The sequence below is a fragment of the Talpa occidentalis genome, unplaced genomic scaffold (genome assembly GCF_014898055.3).
Source record: "Talpa occidentalis isolate TD23 unplaced genomic scaffold, MPIMG_talOcc4v2.1 talOcc4.8, whole genome shotgun sequence".
NCBI lineage: Eukaryota > Metazoa > Chordata > Mammalia > Eulipotyphla > Talpidae > Talpa > Talpa occidentalis.
The window spans coordinates 95,479,734-95,498,393 of NW_023605194.1; the positions used below are offsets into that span (position 1 = coordinate 95,479,734).

Here is an 18,660-nt window from a genome sequence, read left to right on the forward strand (position 1 = left end):
AGAGTGCCTGGAATCACAGTCACAAAGCACAGAATTTAGGAGCTGACAGCTCCGGGGCACAGATCCACCCCTGGGCTTGTGGGGGCGGGGAGGGTGCCACCTGGTAAGAGCTGTTATACCTGATGATGGGAAACAAGAGCCCCAGGGATCCTGTAGGGAGAATAAATACCTGGCCTTTTCCCTCTTTCCACCTCCTCTCAGTCACACTCTGTTGGCCACACCCAAGGGTCCCTCCTGGGCACTGGACAGTGGGCAAGGGTGGAGGGTGGCAGTGTAAAGGCAGATGGAGGACATCCAGGCATGATCTGAGGGAAGCGTGCAGGGAAGCTTCTCTCACAGGTGCCAGAGAAACAAGGGGGAGTGCCTGGCTGTTGGGGAGAGAGAATTTCCCACCTGGCCAGCATTCAGTTCAACTCACAAAACTCACTCTCCTCTGTCTAGCTCAAGAGGACCAGTCTCGGGGCCTCCCCGGTGGCGCAGCGGTTGAGCGCTGGGTTGCGAAGCTGCCCGTGGCCTCTGTGGCGCCGGTTCGATCCCTGGCTGCTCCCCGGCCACCGGAGGAGGGTCCCACATGGCGCGCAGACCTCTCCTGCCGCCCGCTGCTCCCCTCAGCAGTGTACTTCGGTCCTTCTGCCTGCTCTGCTCCCCGCTCTGGCTCTGGTGAATTCTCTCACCCTCCCGCGCTTCTGACTGTACCCAGTGCATGTATAAACAAAACAAACAAACAAACCAGCAAACAAATAAATAAAGCATGCCTCTATTAAAAAAAAAAAAAAAGAGGACCAGTCTCAGGCCACTTGGATTCCATTTTGGACTTTGCCCTCCCCTGACCCTCACCATACTCCTCTCCTTCAGATTCTGTCCCTCGGCAGGCAAACATGCTCAAATCTCCCATGGGTGGCTCCCCACACTCACGTTCCCTCTTGCCTGTCACTTGCTCTTCAGGATGAACTTCCTGGAGGAGTGGGTTGTGTTTGCTCTCTCTACTCTGTGGCAAGTGGTAGGGTCTTCCAGGGGCTTCTCTGCCATCCCTCCCTGTCTTAGGAAATGGCAGGTCCATCTGTCATCCAGTCGCTCTTGCCAGAACCCAGAGGTCATCTCTGGAACCTCCTTTACTGCTGACAAGCAATCGGTCACCACATCCTGTTCTGCTCACTCTCTCCATCGGAGTGTTTGTTTTTCAATTCCTGCACCCTGTGACACTAGTGCAGCCCTGCCATCTCTCAGTGGGGTGAATGCAACAATCCCTCATCTCCCAACTGCTCGCTTCTTCCAAAATACTCTCATGTGGCCGCGCAAGGGATTTTTAATGCACGCTGAACCCTATCATTCCCCATATCAAAATCCTACAATGACTTCTCATTGTACTTAAGGGCAAAATCCAGAGTCTCCAAATAGACTGCCAGGTCCTGTGTGATCTTTCCTCCTACTCAGATCACCTCTGGTTCTCCTTCAGGCCCCAGCTCGGAAGCCACGACCATGAAGAACCCCCCCGGGCCTCCTTCTAAGTGGCCCCTTGTGCAGCCTCTGTGGGCACCTGTGTCATGTTGCACCCAGGTGGCTATTTGTTCAGTGTCCATCTGGCCAGGCTGGAGGCCCCACAAGGGCAGGTACCATGTCTGTTCTCCTTTTGTGTTCCCCACTGGTGCCTGGTAAATAAATAGCAAGTGCTGCAAATAGCATCTGAATGGACGTTTTGATGTCGGGGTGCTGGTCGTATGGCAGCCTCTGTGCTCAGTGCTGGGGGCGTCCAAATGAATGACAGGTCCTGCTGAGAAGAGCTCACAGTTTGTGGGGGAAGCAGAAGCTTCCACAAAAACTTATAATATCATGTGGAAAGTGATAAAGATGGAGGTGGCTGTGATCTGGGGGGCTCTGTTGGAGAGTTTGGAGACGTCTCTAAGTTCACAGAGGCCAAAGCCACTTCCAACAGCAACCCGTTTAGGAGGTACGAGCCAAGTTTCCACTTGCTTGGATGCTTCGTCATGTATGAATTTCCAATTCCTTGGGATTTTATAAAATTCATAAAAACACATCAGTGACTAAGGCTGGCAGTGACGCTGGACTCAGAGTGGAAAGACTATGACAAAACAAATCCTAAGCAGGGGCACTTCAGGGATTAAGATGGGCATAGAAATGGGCATCAACCTCGGATCTGAGCGTCCAGGTAGATGACTGTGAGAATGACAATGATGATGATGGAGATGGTGGTGGTGGTTGGAATGATGGTGTTGGTGGTGGTAATATCTAATATTTGTTGAGTACTTACTAGGTGTTAGATTTTGTCCTAAACACATTGTATGAACTCACTGAATCATCACAACAACCCAATAAAATGAGTAAGCTGAGGATCAAAAATTATGTAACTGGCTCAATGGAGAATTCAGGATTCAAACCAGGCAATCTGAGCCCACAACATGGCTTTGCTGTTTCTGAATCTCATTCAGGAGAGTCTGGAGGAAACGCTACTCTGCGAAGGAGCCGAGTGTTGTTCTTGGATAGAGCTGGGTGGCAAGTGGTGTAGTGTTCTCCTCTAGGGCTGCTCCCTCTGCCTCCTGCCTCTGGAATACCTGCTCCTTTCTGGCCCCTAAACAGAAGCCTGGCTTCAAGGAGCACCTCCACCTCCTTCAGGTTCACCTTGTCTAACCAGCTGCACCATTTACTTCTCACACCTCTCACAGACGAGGCATAGAGCTAGGCTATCAGCCTAAAATTGGATTCAGCCTGAGTCTCCCTGGGAAGGGATGGGAACTTTCTGAGTTTTATTTTCCCTATGGACAAAAGGCAATGATATCTACCTGCAGGAGAAACTATAAAGACTGAATGGGACAAGTATGTCAGGTTACCAGGGGCTCAGTAAATGGTAGGTATTAGTGTCAGCATTGCTTCTTACATATCACCACTGTTTGCTAATGTAACTTATCTTTGATTGGGGTTATTTCTTATATTCCTCATTTGACCCGAGCTCCCAGATGATGAATAAAAATTTGTGGAAAAGTCAACTCTCCACTCCAGAATTCTACCCAAACAGTATTTGATGAGTGTCTATGGATTTCTAGACTATGGGGTAGCAGGAGAAGAGAGGTGAATGTAAGAGCCTGCCATGCTTTAGAGTCCAACTGATAACTGGTTAGTCTCCTGCTGGCCTAACTTATGTAAACTTATGTGACTCAGGCATCTGGGGATGAGGACCCTGAAGGTGGAGCAGGCACACTCAGGGTGCAGCAGGAGCAGGCACAGATGGGTGAGCCAGAGCATCTCAGCCTCTCCCCTGTACCACCCAGCTCTGTGTGAGTCATGTAGGCTGGGAGACGTGTCAAAGGACACTGGTCTGTGTCCAGTGGCAGCACACCCTGGAGTGTCTCTGGGCTCCTGGCTCATTTTTGTAACCCCAGTTTTTTCTTATTCCTGAGTTCTGGGCCATTTCCTAAATTGCTTATGATGCCTTGCCCACCTGCACTATGGCCTGACTCTTCTACTTTATACAAACCTGAGCCTGGATGACCACAGGTCTGGGACAGGAGCAGGGTTCTAGGGAAAAGCCATGCCCAGCCTTGAAGCAATATTCTGAACTCTGGATCCACAGTTTACAGTGTTCTCAAAGCACTGAGTAGATAGGTAGAGCAGAAACAATGGCGTGTTGTAAAGGTTAGTATTGCTTCCAGAAGCTTTAGTTTTATGTGCATGGTGCGCTCTATCAGGCATATTTCTTATCAGGACTACAGGCTTTAAGGCCACTGGACTGGGCTGTCCCTGTCTAATGGGGCAGCTTTTGGTCACAGTGAGTGCTTGGAATGTGCCAGGCCAGATTGAGATGTCCTCTAGTGTAGAACGCATCTTGGATTGCAAATATTTAGTCCAGAAAATGTAAACTATCTCGATTTATGCTGATTACATGTTGCAATCATAATGTTCTGGGTATATTGGGTTAATGAAACTATATCATTAAAATTAATATACCTGTTTTCATGTATTTTAAATGAGATGTGTGGCTCACATGGTATTTCTATGGGATGGCACAGGTCTAGTGTTGAAACTTCTTCAACAACTTTTCATGTGGCAAGTCCTACTTATGCAACTGGAATGCATTCCTTCAGTCTTCATAAAATGAATATCCTTGGGAACGATGAGCTGAGAACAGACTCAGCACTAAGGACAGAGATAAAAGACACAGGCCTCTCTTCATGCAACATGCAGTCTTGGGGGAGCGGGTGTGTAAATAGCTGGGTCAAGATGTGTACAGGGTGTCCCAGATCACGAGCAGTGCCTGACTCTGGCCCGACACCCATCCCAGTGAGAACAGCAGATCTCAGTGGGTCACAGGAGGCTGAAGCCAGAAGGAGAACCAGAGATCAGGAATCCAGCTACCTTGTTGATAGTGAAGAATCTGAGGCCCAGAAGGTTGGTCAAGGTCACAGAGCAAGTAGGGTGGCAGGGTCAGGAGTAGGTCCCAGGAAGCTTGGCTCTATGTTCTGCTCGTCAGCCCCTCACAATAGGTGTGGTCACTTAATCCACCAGCTAGAGCCAAGACTAAGGGAAGACCCCCCTGCTCTGAAACCTGACATTGCATGTGGCCTCCCTCCTTAGTCCACGGGAGCTGACCCTGCCCAGCACAGTGGAGATAACAAATCATCCAATGGCGCTTCAAGTGCAGCACTGAAAATGCCAAATGTCTCTTTCTCCTGGGGTTCTGCAGGCTAGTGTAAGTCTTTGGTTGCTCTGGGCAGCAAAATAAGTAGGTCAAATAGCACACGCCCGAGACCAACGGAATATCTATGTCATCCAGTGCTTATTTACTCCTCAGAATGAGTGGCCTTTGTCTTGTTGGCCTTTAGAGAAGGCAAACCAACACCTCAGCCATACAGTAAAATGGGGCTGGGGAGTATTAGATCCAAGGGGCCCTTTAAGAGTTCGCCATTTCCAGGGGCCTTGTCATGTAGCATAACTGAAGCCTCTGGGTGGCACGATGCAAGATGAAAGCCCACCCTAGACCCCCAGGCTTCAGTGCAGACCCAGGAAATCCTGGCGACTGGAGAGCAGAGGCATGTTCTGAATGTGAACAGGGCAGGCATACGGGGAGAAGCAAATCTGAGAGACAGAAGACGTGGGTACAGTCTTTCTCTGCCACTAATTATCCAGGTGACCTCACATTCCTGAGTCTCACATTCTTCATCTTCTGGATACATAGCCTTGAAAGGTCCATGCAGGAGGCCGGAATGCAAAAGCCTACCGGAAGCCCACCTGGGGGGCAGGAATGCGGATACCTGCCTGGAGGACTTAGACAATGAGCCTCGCCTCTCCCCTACGAGTCTCTTCTCAAAGAACCTCTACCTGCCCCACGAACCTTTTCGCGCCCTACAAACTTTTCCCACCATACGAACCCACCTTCCCACCTGACCCCTCCTTACCCTATAAAACCCTGCTTCCCCCTAACAACGTGCGCGGCTTCACTGACCCCCACCTTGGGTCGGTGAGGTCCGCCTGGGGCGCAATAAACTTTCCCTTCCTTTGAGAAATGTAGCCTGGCTCTCTTTTTCTTTAACGCGCCGAACCTTTCAAGCCTGAGGTCCTCCCTCCAGGCCTGGCTATGGTTCCAGGCCTTTCTCCATTCACTGAACTGTCATTTCCGCCAGGCTATGACAAACAACCTCACAAAATTCCTTTCTGTAGGGTGATGACCTTGTGTCTGACAATATGAAAACATCCTCTTCCCACATGACACCACACACCCCCGCCCCCTCCCAGCCTTGGTGCCCTCAGCTCACAGCAGTGTTCCCTGCTGCTGGTCAACTCTGAAAAGATTCCAGGAGATGCCTGCGCATTTCCTGTTCAAGCCATTTCTCCAGGAAGGGCTGGGCACTCACTGGGCTGCAGACTCTACTTGGGGTAAAGGGTCCTCCTCCTGCAAGACTGGGCTGGCATGGAGGGGTGGGCTCTCGGGGCTGTCTGCTCTGTTGTCAGGCCATGTTAACAACTCAGCTCTCTGTGAGTGACCCCCTGAGAGTCTCCTACACTTTTGTTCTTTACTCAAATGAAGGATTGGTTCAGTAAACTTAATCAAAATCAGACCCCTCTCCATGGCATCCCATGGCATGTGGGGAGGGACTTCGTGTTCTCAGTCTCTCATGGCAAGGACAGAATGTTTAGTGCTGTGCCAGAGTGGAAAACAAGAAGACGTCTGGGATCCTCGTGCCAGGAGTGGTCCACAACCCAGTCACTCGGGGGTCCTGGCTCACCAGCTGCTAACATGTGGGCCTCCCTCAGACATCTACTCTGCTCTCTGGGTCTCAGCTTCCAAATGCACAAGATAGTTCCCTAAGGCCTTTCCTGCTCTGATGGTCTGGGGAGTGACTTTGAATTGTTTTCAGTGAGCAAGAGCTGCTTTAGGGAGAGGCAAAGCAAGGGCCTGAAAAGCACCAACCAGCTAGGGACTGAACTTCGTAAGCCAAAAGCCGTGAACAAAGGCCACATGTCACCCACCCCACTCCTTACCTTGCCCCAGCCGGGAGCCGGTGATGGCCTCTTTGGCACTCCCAAAGCCCAGCTCTCTGCAGGCCACGCTGGCAGATACCAGGTCCCATTTGTCGTCACAGATGGTTCCCCATTCTCCATTCTTGAGCACCTCCACGCGGCCCTCCCCGAAGTTGGCACCACCTCTCAACCGCACCAGGGGTTGCTGGAGAGACACACGTTCCTGCTGAGTGCAGAAGCTGATGCACATTCAGCAGGCAGTCAATGCCCACTCCCCTCCCTTCCTCACCACCCCCTCCAAGCCCAGGCATCCAGGCTGGGAGTCGACACTGCTGGATTTGTGGGTAACTGAAGGGTGTTCCCTCTGTGGGAAATTTTGTCCTAGACCACTGGGGAACCCACTGAGGACCCTCACCAACCTGTGCTTGGTTCAAGGACATTACCATTAGCACCTCATCACTCCAGAACCTCAAGCTTTAGAGTTATAGAAAGAAACTCCAATGTCTACAGATTCCAGATGGATTACAATTCTGCCGTTAACAGAGAACAGGAGTCTAGCCCTGCAGGAGACTGCACGGCACTAAGCAGATCACTGTTTAGGATTCTACTCTGTGTCCACTGGGAGGCAGGAGAAGACAGGGGGCTAGAGAGTGGGGCCTTTCCAAAAAGGCCATGGCTTTGAGAACAGGTGCTGCAAGAGGATGGGGCGAACATCCTGGTTAAGATCAGTATCTGTCCTGGAGCTGGGCTCACCCCCTCCTGTTCTGGCCACTCCTGATTCTACTGAGGCCAAATCTGCCTGACTCTTCAAAAGGTGCAAGCCCATGAGATATGTAGAGAGGATGTGTGGTTGCAGCTTAAATCCCCTAGTAGTTCTCTGACAGCCTGGGAGCCTTAATTGCCTTATGGGGTTTATTTAATTGCACAGAAGTAAGTCCCACTTTCCACCAGCCTTGTGACCATACTCACTTTTGTCTTACAAGGTGGGAGTTGGGTCACCTGAATCCATCTGCCCAAATTCCATTTTGCAGCAGTTTCTGTGTGCGTGCATGTACATGATACATGCATGTATTATATGTATATATGCATATATAAATACACATGTATATGCATGCACATGTCTGTGTGTGTTGGGTGGGGCACCTAGAAGGCTGTAAGCTGAGTTATTGCTGATACTCACTGGACTCAACATAGGTGGGGTAGGTGACAGTGCCACTGTTTTACGTGCACTGGATCAGGCCAGAGTCATTGTTCTATGCAGACCTTTGCCTTCCCCAACAATGGTAGGATATGCAGACCTGGTAGGAGGTGGTATTTTTCAAGTTTTCATGAGGACCGCTTTGAGGGCCAAGGCATCAAACAAGAATCTGTGTCTCCATCTCCAGCTGAGGGAGGTTCCTACTCAACCACATTCCCTCCCCTGCCAGCTGGGCCTTGTGGCTGGTCTTGGCAGGGAGGGGTGCTGTGACAATATCCAGATTTATAGGCCTCAGGCCCTACCCAGATCCTGGCAGTAGGGGGAGAGAAGGCAAGAGAGACAGGGGTGGGTGTAAAATACCCAACAGTTTCAGGAAACTTTATTCTCGTTTTAGACAAAACTACTGGTCTCAAGCCCTGTTTGCTATAGATAGATCTTGACCTCTTCCTCTCCTAACCTCCCTGTCCAAGCTGTGTATCTGGGTGCAAGGTCCCCTTCCCATGCAGCAGACCATCTGTGCCCAGAGATCCAATGTAGGCAGAGTTCCCAGTAACCTTATTCCAGCCTAGCAGTGGCCAGGGCGACTCATCTGGCCTCAGAGGAAAGCAAGAAACTAGGGAAAATGTGATGTAAGGCTTTTTTGCTCTTTTTAAAAATTGGTTTGGTGTGAACTTGATTCCTTTGCTTTGAACCACAGAGTAAGAGGAATTCCAAAACAGTAGAATCTGGCATTCTGGATGACACACGAGGAAAACTCAGGGGCTCAGGCTGAGGCTGTAGAGAGGGTGTGGTCATCAAGTCATGGGGTAGGGAGTGGTGGAGTTACTGGGGTGGGGGCTGTGTCCACGTCACCCATACGATGGGCAGTCAGGTCTGTGCACTTTGGAGGTTCCTGTGGGAACCAGCAGGGGAGGGCCGAGTCTCTGCCAGAGGTGCCAGCACAGCACTCTCAATAGTTCCCCTGGCCTCTGGCTGATGGCTGGGCTGGCCAAATGCGTTCACTTCACTCCTTTTAAGTCCGTGAGAACGACACCCAATGTGGGTTATCTGGTTCTTGCCCTGGTTTTTTTCCTCTGCCCTTTCCCAAAGTGGGCCTTCAGGTGTTGATGGGAAGGGGAGACTGGACAGGGCAAAGGGGAAGATGGTGGGAGCAGGGAGAGGGGAAAAGAGACAGAATGAGCCAGTTGGTTGGGAGGGCCTGCTACCCGCCGCCTGGACCAGGCCTGAATTACAACTCCCCCCTGTTGTATCTGACTCAGAATCATTCCCCAAACAAATGATCAATTACTTTTTCCTAGTCCTCCCTTTTTACTTCCCATGGGCTAGTCCCGCCCACCAGCCCATATTAGAACTTTCCAGAATATCACAGAGACCTTGTGGTAGATACATGAAAAAAGAAGGGCTGTGATTCCTAGGGAAGACAGGAGAGTGTATTTCTCTTTTCAGAGGCTGCGTCTGGTCATGTTTAGGAGAATCCACTAGCCCAAGAAATCAGTCAAGTGAAGCAGGGGTGTTAGTTTGTGGGAGCAAATTATCAACATTTCTTGAATATGCTCACACATGCTTGCACACTCACGTGTGCACCCACAGGTGCTGGCTCACACACATGCAGTGACTCACGGGTACAGATGACTTAGACACGCAGGGGCAGGGTTTCATTTTCTGTCAGGTGAGAGCTTTTTAACCCATTTATCCTTTCTGTTGCAGAACAAATGAGAACATGTTTGAAAACATCTTCAGCTGGTTTCCTGTGATTTTGAGAGCCGTGGCTCCTGTCTGGCAGCTTTAGAACACTGCTCTCCTTTGCGCATGGTGCAGGGGCACAAAGTATCCACCACCCCCATTCTGAGCAGGGTCAGCAGCTGGTGAGGGCACAGAGCCTGTGACAGGTCTGGGGGTACCCTTCTCTCCCAGCTATTTGTCCTTAACAAATGGGTCTCAGGCGTCAGAGTGGAGCGGCAGAGTGGAAGGTGAGAGGGGCTGCTAATGATTCATACCTCGAGGTGGCACCTATTGGTGAGGCAGGTACCCTCTAGGGAAGTGCCTGAGTTAAGGCCACTCTCCTCACTCTTTCGGGGGTCTCTGCCTGTTGCCCTACCTGCCACCCTCCTCCAGGAGCCAAGAGGCCCATCCTCACCTCAGGCTTGTAGGCTTTCCGGAATCTTGAGGGTCCATCAGGGCTGAAGACCTGGCCAGGCACACAACTCACCACAGCCGGCAGCCCATTCTCACAGGTAACATTCTTCACTGGGTCCAGTGACACCTGAGGGCCCAGCTTGCAGCTGGAGATGTGGGCCTCCATGCCTGAGCAATTCATAGAGAACGGCCAGTAGCGCTGCTTCTTCCGGGAGGCAAACATCCTGCAGAGGGTGGAAGGGGGCAGGTGACCAGGGCATCCCAGCGCCCACCCCTTGCCCTTCCATCTAGCACCAGCCACTTGCCCTGGGCCTGCCACTCTGCCGGCTGCTGGGGACCTGGCAGTGACACTTGACAGACACAGTCCCTGCTTGTGGAGCTCAGCCCTGCTTCACAGACAGGGCTCTGCAGATGCATCTGCAGGCACTGAGCTTGCTGGGCTTGGGGAACGGGATGGGAGGCCACACAGGCCTCCTCCCCTCAGGCAGTTTACATCCAGGGAGGACAGGGCTGACTCAGCATAGTGAGACAACACGAAAGCCCATAAATACCAAATGCTGAAAAATAAATCTAAAGGAGATGCGACCCCTGGCCCCAGGAAACCCTCAGTCCCAGGCCAACTGGATGGCTGTTCATCTGTCTCTCCAGAGCATCTCAACATGATTTATCGCTCTGTTTTTTTCCCTTTGTCAGTGAGCAGTGCAAGCGGATTGTTAAACTTTCTCCCAATGATATGCAAGATTAAAGGTGAGAAGCAATAAGGACAGAATCTAATGACCCCCACTCGCTGAATTAAAGTATGATTTGCTTCTTGGTGGAAACTATAATGGTGATGGCATTTGGCCACAGACCATATTTTCATCCAGGGATCAGTGAGGCTGCGGTGGTCTTTACCCCCTATTCTAGGGCAGTTTTTAGCCAGTATTTCATATAAAGTGTTCCTTTTTATATTTTTTTGGAAGTCATAATATGGATCAATGAGTTTAACTTGTAAAGCACTTAAAAGAGAGCTCAGCACACAGGAAGAGCTTGTTTTCATAAAATAAACCAAGTGTCATGTTCCCCAGAGGACAGGAGAGGGAGGGATCCCTGTGGTTGCAGTGATAGGGGTGACTTAAAAGACAGTACGGTTTGAACTGAGCCCTAAATGATGGTGAGCCTAAGAGGAGGAGGGTGGAGAGGATGCTCTGCCTCTCATGCTGTTCCCACTCTTTGGGGTCTAGGTGCCCATCTTTTTTTTTTTTAAGATTTATTTATTATTTATACAAGCACTGGGTACAGTCAGATGTGTGGGAGGGTGAGAGAATTCACCAGAGCCAGAGCGGGGAGCAGAACAGGCAGACTGACTAAATACACTGTTTTTTTTTTTTTTTTTAAATAGAGGCATGTTTTATTTATTTATTTATTTGTTTGTTTGTTTTGTTTATACATGCACTGGGTACAGTCAGAAGCGCGGGAAGGTGAGAGAATTCACCAGAGCCAGAGCAGGGAGCAGAGCAGGCAGAAGGACCGAAGTACACTGCTGAGGGGAGCAGCGGGCGGCAGGAGAGGTCTGCGCACCATGTGGGACCCTCCTCCGGTGGCCGGGGAGCAGCCGGGGATTGAACCGGTGCTGCTGAGGCTGCGGGCAGCTTCACAACCCAGCGCTCAACCGCTGCGCCACTGGGGAGGCCCTGACTAAATACACTGTTGAGAGGAGCAGCGGGCATGGCAGGAGAGGTCTGCGCGCCATGTGGGACCCTCGCTGGTGGCTGGGGATCAAACCGGCGCTGCAGAGGCTGTGGGCAGCTTCGTAGCCCAGCGCTCAACCACTGTGCCACCAGGGGAGACCCCTAGGTGCCCATCTTTTCTTGCAGAACTCAGTGAAATGCCAGAGAGAGCCAGCCAGCATCACTGCCAGCTGCCCTGTAGCCGGGCCTCCCAGGGTCAAAAGCCTGGTCCTGAACCTGTTGGCTCAGCAGGACTGGAGGTTTGCTTTGTCTCCAAGTGAATGAGATTTGAATATCATGGAAGGAAAAATCCTACAGAGTCACCAATATTTTCCTTAACCAAAAGCCAAATCTCGTAACAATTCAAGTGTACCTGTGGGCACAACGACACAAAACCTTTGCAAAAGGGGCTATTCTGGAACGCCCATTATGTGTGCTCACCAGAGTTACAGCCCGGAGCAGAGAACTACGCAAGAGAGCTATTAATAAGCCCAAGAACCACTGCCTTTCCCCACTTCCTGTCCAATCCCTGCATTGGGAAACACAACCCCTGGCTCGTTCCCCACGACACCCCGTCAGGCAGGCAAACACACTCTGGATATCAGCTGCACAGGGTTGGTCAGATCTCACCGGCCTGCCTTGGCGCAGGAAAATCCTTTTGCTTCCAATTTTCAGTGACCACCACCCTCTCCCAGGAACAGAGGAGCTGAGCTCTTAATATAGCGCTAAGCACCCACTGCAAACACAGCTGTCCCAGGGCTGTGCTCCTGCCTCCCCAGGCAGCCCTGCTTCCCTCTCACATCAGCTCACAGGAATGCGCCCTGACCTTCCACAGGCCTCCCTGTGATTCACTCCAGATAGCCCCCAAGGAGGCAGAAATACGAGGCCCTGGGACTGTGGGTGGACAGCCCACTCCAGGCCTGGTGATTGGAGGGCTGACTGGAATTAGGGGACAGCCTTTGTGGGGTGTCTGAGAAAGAGGTATCTAGCTCTATGGCTGTGTAATAGGAAGAACCCCGAGCTGGAATGTTTCTACTAAAAAGGAAAAGTCCTAATGACTCTCCCAGCCAGGGAGGAAGCCAGATTGTGTGGAGTCCTTGCCAGCAGCCGAGGACGTCTATTCCAATTACATATTCTGGACCTGGGGAAGTAACCGCAGGATGGAGTCAGGGACTCCCAGTGATATGGTCCTGAGCCAAAGCCCCACTGCTTGCCTGACCCCAAAAGCCCCTACTCTGACTGTAGGCTCAGTGATGTTTTGGGTCTCGTGGCATCAGCCAGTTCAGAGCCAGGGTCCAGCAGTGCCCAGAGTTCTGAGGATTTCCCATCGCTTCCTTTCTCCCAATGGATAGTTACCCTGGTAATAGCTTATAGGTCTTTTGGGGAATGCTGGGAGAAAGATCAATGGGCTACCTTTGTGGCAGTGTACCAAGTTCCTTCCTCCAGGGGACCCGGCCTCCTTTCATTCAGTGGGGTCTGTGACGGGCTCATGTCTGGGAACCGATTGACAGGCTATGACTCTGCTTCATGATTCATGTTAGATCTTTGTTCTCTTATCCTAGAACTTTTCAGCTTATATGGATTAAGTAAGAATGTAGTAAACTTCCCGTCTATTTAATTTCTAGAAGCACTGGGATTAATTAGCCAATGCCACGGACTGTGCACGTCCAGCTGCCCTTTGCTGCTGTGACTCTGCTCTCCACTACGGTGATGCCCCTGCTTTGCCTTTGGCAGTTGAATGATGCCACTTGTATGCCACCACCCTCCCCTGCTAACTAGTAACCCCCCCACCCCCATGCAGAGAACAGCCATCAGGGGGCCTGAAGTATGCCAGACTCCCTCACAAATCGACCCCCGACATCATGCTAAGTCTCCTGGACCCTCCCAGGGTGGGTGAGCAGGTCTTCAGGGACAAAGAGCTCTGACCTTCCCATCTCCCCAAGCTTTGGGATCCCTTCCTCTCAGGGAAATGACGGGAGACTGGGCATTTCCTCCTCGCTTCTGGCAGCCACATTTTGGTCCATGTTTCAGCTAACCAGGCAAATTGCTAAGAGTCCTTCCTAACAACCTGAGCTCCAACATTGGATGCAGAATCTCTGCTTAGTGAACTTGCATCAGTCAGTCACTATCAGTGTTGGCATCCTGTTTTACATTTAAAAACTGATGACAGGCTCCTGGTCCAGCTCACCCCAGAGAGGGAATGCTTTAAAAACATTTCCTTCCTAGAGTGAAGTGTCTCCTTGGAACACTTTGGCAGTTGAATTGGAATAGGGGTGCCAAACACCCCTGCCTCAGGGGTCCGATGTCAGCAACAGCAGGGACACACTGTGGGACACATGGAAGATGAGAGGGAGACGGGAAAGATGCCACAGGAGGCCTCAGGGATGTGCAGGAGGAGGCCCTTTGCTCAGAGTGGGTCTGGGCCCCCCAAGTCTGTTGCCGCTAATCCACAGGCAGACTGAGGGGTTGCATTGAGTGGCCTCCGAGGCTGCCCCAGGGCCAGAGTCCCAGCTCTCTGCCATCAGCTTTCTAAGCCCTCTGCCATCTCAGAAACTCCTCCCAGCATGTGTCTATTTTGTCATGTCAGCTAAGTCCCTGATACGACAAATGCAAAATGTCAGAAACAAGAAAGATAGACCTCCCTGTCCCTCCACACCATCTCCAGTGAGGAGGAACTGCTTTCCAGTGGAGTCTGTTCACCATCCCCGATCTTGCCAAGAATATCACCCACCACCACCCTGCATGCTTCCTGGCTTTTGAAGCCTTTTCCTGTGCCCATTTGAAAAAAAAAAAGAAAGCAAAGCCACAGACTTAGGGGTTGGGAGCAATAGGAATAGGGTTCAAATCCAGTACTTGGAAGGATCACCTAGGGCACAGCTGCCAAAACTGAACTGATCCTCCTCAAAAGCAGACGGACCCAGGGCCATCTGCAATTTTGGAGCTGGCTGAACAAGCTTCCTGCTGCCTGGATTCAGGGCTGATGGCAGGTTTCCCGGTCTGAGCTGAGACCTGTGGTCAGGCTGGGGACACAGGTGACACCAGCTGGGTAAGGAACCTGTCAAGAGAAGGGTTTGCTTTTCTTGGCTCCAGTCAGTAGGGGAAGCTGAGAAGGGGTGCCCAGGGAAGGAGCTGGCCAGTTGGGGGGAATTCTCCCAAGTACTCAGGAGACAGACTTCCATTCCCAGCAAACAGGAAGACCTGGATCATGTCTGAGGGTAACTGGGGGTGAGACTCATCACTCTGATCACACCCAGGGGTGTTGTGAGCATGCCCAGCTGGGTGTCAGTCCTCACCCAAGTGGTGGGCTGGGGCTGGGAACAAAGGCAGCCAGACCAAGGCTCTAGTGGGATGCAGTCTGCCCTGCACCCCTGCATCTGGAGGAGGAGCAGCGGCTGGACCCGTCTCCTGACTCAGAAGCCCTCATTCTCCTTTCTCTGACTTGAAAGCTGTGAGTCTACACTAAGAGAGCAGACCCTGTAGCCAGACACCTGGGTTTGAATCCTAGATCCGGGAAGGCAGCCCTCTGCACCTCACCTCTGCCATCACCCTCCCTCACTGCCCCCCTCCTCCACTTGGGGGCTGTCTCCCACAGGAGGGTGAATTCCTGAGACATAAGTTGACAGCAGGCTTGCTGCAGGGACCTGATGGGCCCCCTACATTGGTGGCAGGAAGGAGTCCTCTGGTCTAGGACCCGCTGCAGGGCTTCCTCTCTGCGGTGGCACACACGAGCCCAGGACGCATGGCCGAGCACAGCTCCTTACTTGTACACTTTGGTGTTGTAGGTCTTCTCCCCGGGGAAGCCAAACATGCCGCAGACCACGCGGGAATTCTTGGCTGTCCAGTGCTTGTCACAGATCTGCTTCCAGGCCTTGCCGTCTTTCACCTCCACGTAGCCCTCTGTCACTGGGGTGCGCTTGCGGAAGGTGGAAAGGATGGCTCGGATCCGGATGTCCTCTACCTGGATGTTTAGGTTCTGGAAGGAGGAGGAAGATAGAAGGAGTCACCTTCCTGGTGTGGCCATGGAGAGGCACCAAGTGTCAGGGCTCTAGGCCGCCTCTCTGCTGGCCTGCCTCTACCCACAGGCCCTGAGGGGCACTCAGTGAGCACACCCCAAAGGCCACAATTATAACTTACTCTGTGTGGAGCTAGTGTAGCTGCAGGGGCCCAAGGAGGGGAGAAGGGTGACCTGGACCAATCAGAGAAGGTTGGGGTGGAAGGAGCGGGCAACAGCTTCTCTGTGTTTGATCAAAAAGATCAGAGAGCAGAAGGCAATAACCTCCTCCTACGGGGATCTCTGAACAAAAGCCTAAGAGAGAAAGTGTTCTTCAAATTTCTGTTTTATATTAAAAATAATTTGGATTTTCCATTTCACTCCAGAAGTATGTGTGTGTGTATTGTGCTTGTCTCTCTAATCTTCCAGTAAAAATGAAGTTTCAGGCTTATGAGCCTCAGATCCCCTGAGACCGGTGGCACCATCTTGCCTATGACCTTGCACCCCCTTGGCTAGCATTCCTCAGTGAGCAATCCCCGGAGAGCAGGCAGGGAGGAGCTGTGTGCAGGTCTCGGGGCTACCTTGCTGGGAAGGGAGTCTTGGGGTCCGGGGGTGGGGGTGAGGGGGCCACATGGGATGAACAAGAAGGGAATGCTTTGCACCCCTTGGAAAGTTCCTTCACACCCCCACCCCACACATCTTTCTGTGGCAGTGAGCTTGGCAGGAGGAAATGGGAGATGCTGGCATGGGGAGTTCCTGCCCCTGCAGCCTGGACTCTCCTTAGAGATGAAGCTGCAATGTCACTGTTGCACACCTACTCCCAAGTCCCAGGGAACTGCTAGAAGGCCAGGATGTCCAGAGGCCAACCCTAATGAGAGCAATGCGGGCTTCCCCAGAGTTACAATAACTTATATGCATTTCCAAGACTCATCCAATAGGGGGAAGCTTCCTCCAAAACCTCTCACTTCCAGCCCCTCCTCATTCTGCCCCTGCCTCTGCCCTATAGGGCCACCACTAGCTCTGGAAAGGCCCCCTGAGTCCTTGCTCTGCCTCCATCCCCCATCCATCTGCCACAGAGCTGACCACCAGAAAGTTCTTTCTAAACCACAGAGCTAAGTCTGTCCTTGGGCTAAGGGCTCTTTGCCTGTGTAGTGATACCCAAATCCCTTGGGCTGAGGGCTCTTTGCCTGTGTAGTGATACCCAAATCCCTTGGGCTGAGGGCTCTTTGCCTGTGTAGTGATACCCAAATCCCTTAGCGAGGAGCTCACATCCCGGCATGACTGTTTCCACATCCACCTCCAGGTCCAAATCTATACCCCGATATTATGAATTACGGTGCAGAGCCCCACTAAGTACTTCCTATGCATTCTCGTAACCAATCCTCAAACAACAGGCAAGGTGCTTTCCAGCAATTCTTATCCCCATTGTACAGATGAGAAACTGGTCAAACCATCTCGCAGGGCCACCTGGTAGCAGGAGTGCCTGTGGGGCAGTGTGAGACCTCTGAGCTAGGCTAGGTGGGGAGAGGTGGGGCTGGGCAGAGGGCTGGCAGGGAGCCCCGGGCACCCAAGTGTCCCAGTAACTGTCCAGTCAGGATGCAAATGAGCCAGCAGGCAGAACGGGACCATTATTCAGGTGCCTAGGGCGTTGTGTCTCACCACCACTGGCTTCCGGGTAGAAAGCCAGGTCCTGCTTTGCTGGCCCTGTGAGGTGGTGGAAAATGTGTGGGCCAGGAATATTTGGCCCTGGTGCCTTTCCACGCCGAACGGAAGGAAAGCCGACAGTGGCAGGATTCTGTTTGCCAGCTTGGCTCCTGGATCCCTTACAGCCTCCATTCAGGCCACAGGCCTTGTGCCACCAAGACGCGTGGACAGGGGTGAGCCCAGAAAGGGCCTGTGGGCCAGTGCTGCCTTCCTCTTCCCACCTTGGGAGGCAGCAGGCATTCCAGGGTGTGGTGTGTAATGCCCAGAGAGAAAGTTACCCCTGTGGTGTGAGCCCTGTGGCTTCACAGGGCAGGTAGGCGCTGCCATGCCACCTCCCTGAGGGAGATGTGAACCTCATACCCCCCACCAGGGCTGACAGGAGGAAGCTGGCAGGTGAGGGGGTTCCACAGGACACAGTCTTAATGCAGCAGGTATTTCCCCTGCAGAAGTGTGACGGCAGGGGAAAGCCGGCTGGGCCCCTGGACTTGGAAAAAGGGGCTTAGAGAAGAGAAAGCATTAGTACTAGGTGTCATTGTCCTTGTTCGTCTCGTCGACAATGGGTGCCAGGGGTACGTGTCTATATGACTGTGTGTGTGTCTGAGTGTGGAGAGTGTATCCTGTGGTCTCTGACTGTGTCCCTGTATCAGTATATGTGACTCTGTGGGGATGTCAGTATGCCTGTTTGTGTGTCTGTGTGGTGAGGTGTGTATGTCAGGGCTGTGTGTCTGGCATCGTGGGGCTCTCTCTATATGTGGGGTATGTGTCTCTCTGTGCATCTGTGTGGAGGAGGAGAGGTCCAGGGGGTCTGATTCCCTCCACAGGCCTTGGGAAGCAGTCAGGGCAGGCCTTAACATTAGTTGTTCCTTCAAAATGGATTATCTTCTGTTCTCCCTCCACAGAAGCAACTCCTTCCCATTCTGTATGTTCAAATTCACTTTACTCATTCACTGATTCATTCATCCATTCAACAAAGCTTGGCCTCCCCCTGCTTTATGGAGCCTGACATGCTCACTCCCTAAGGCCTTATCATGAGGTCTTCTCTGATTGATTTATAAGTTCAAGGGCCCTCATTATCAAATACCAATTCATTAAATGTCAGACTGTCCGCAGAACTTTACTTCCTTTCCCTCCCTCCATCCTCATGACTACTGGAGACAGCTAGTGGTATCCCCAAGTTTCAGGTGAGAGATGAGAAGACTTGGTGAGGTTTTGCGACTTCCCAAGTTCACACAGCCAGTAGTATGTAAACAAGTTCGGACTCCAGGCTTGTGCTCCAGACTCTGAGTGGTCCTCATTCTCCCACCCACGCCACACCCCATATGTATGGGGTTGACCCACATGGGCAGCTTCTGGGTGGTCCCTCCAGGGCCTGCCCAGTCTGCTCACACTTGAAGTCCACGTTGGCCACCCCAGAAGCTGTGAGTCAGACCAGCGCGTACGTGAGGGGAGAG

General features: G+C 52.0%; 1 protein-coding gene across 3 annotated transcripts in view; it reads right to left on the minus strand.

Annotated features, from left to right (window-relative positions):
- Positions 1-18,660, minus strand: part of LOXL2 (lysyl oxidase like 2) — a 77,537-nt gene that overhangs the window by 22,084 nt on the left and 36,793 nt on the right. Inside the window, exons 4-6 of one of the 3 annotated variants that reach the window (XM_037497484.2) lie at positions 15,276-15,487; positions 9,807-10,029; positions 6,493-6,676 (exon numbers count right to left, since the gene is read on the minus strand). In XM_037497484.2, the coding sequence (XP_037353381.1) occupies positions 6,493-6,676; positions 9,807-10,029; positions 15,276-15,487 (619 nt within the window). Of the gene's footprint in view, positions 1-6,492; positions 6,698-9,806; positions 10,030-15,275; positions 15,488-18,660 lie in introns of all 3 variants that reach the window. The other 2 variants (XM_037497483.2, XM_037497481.2) reach the window with 2 other exon arrangements.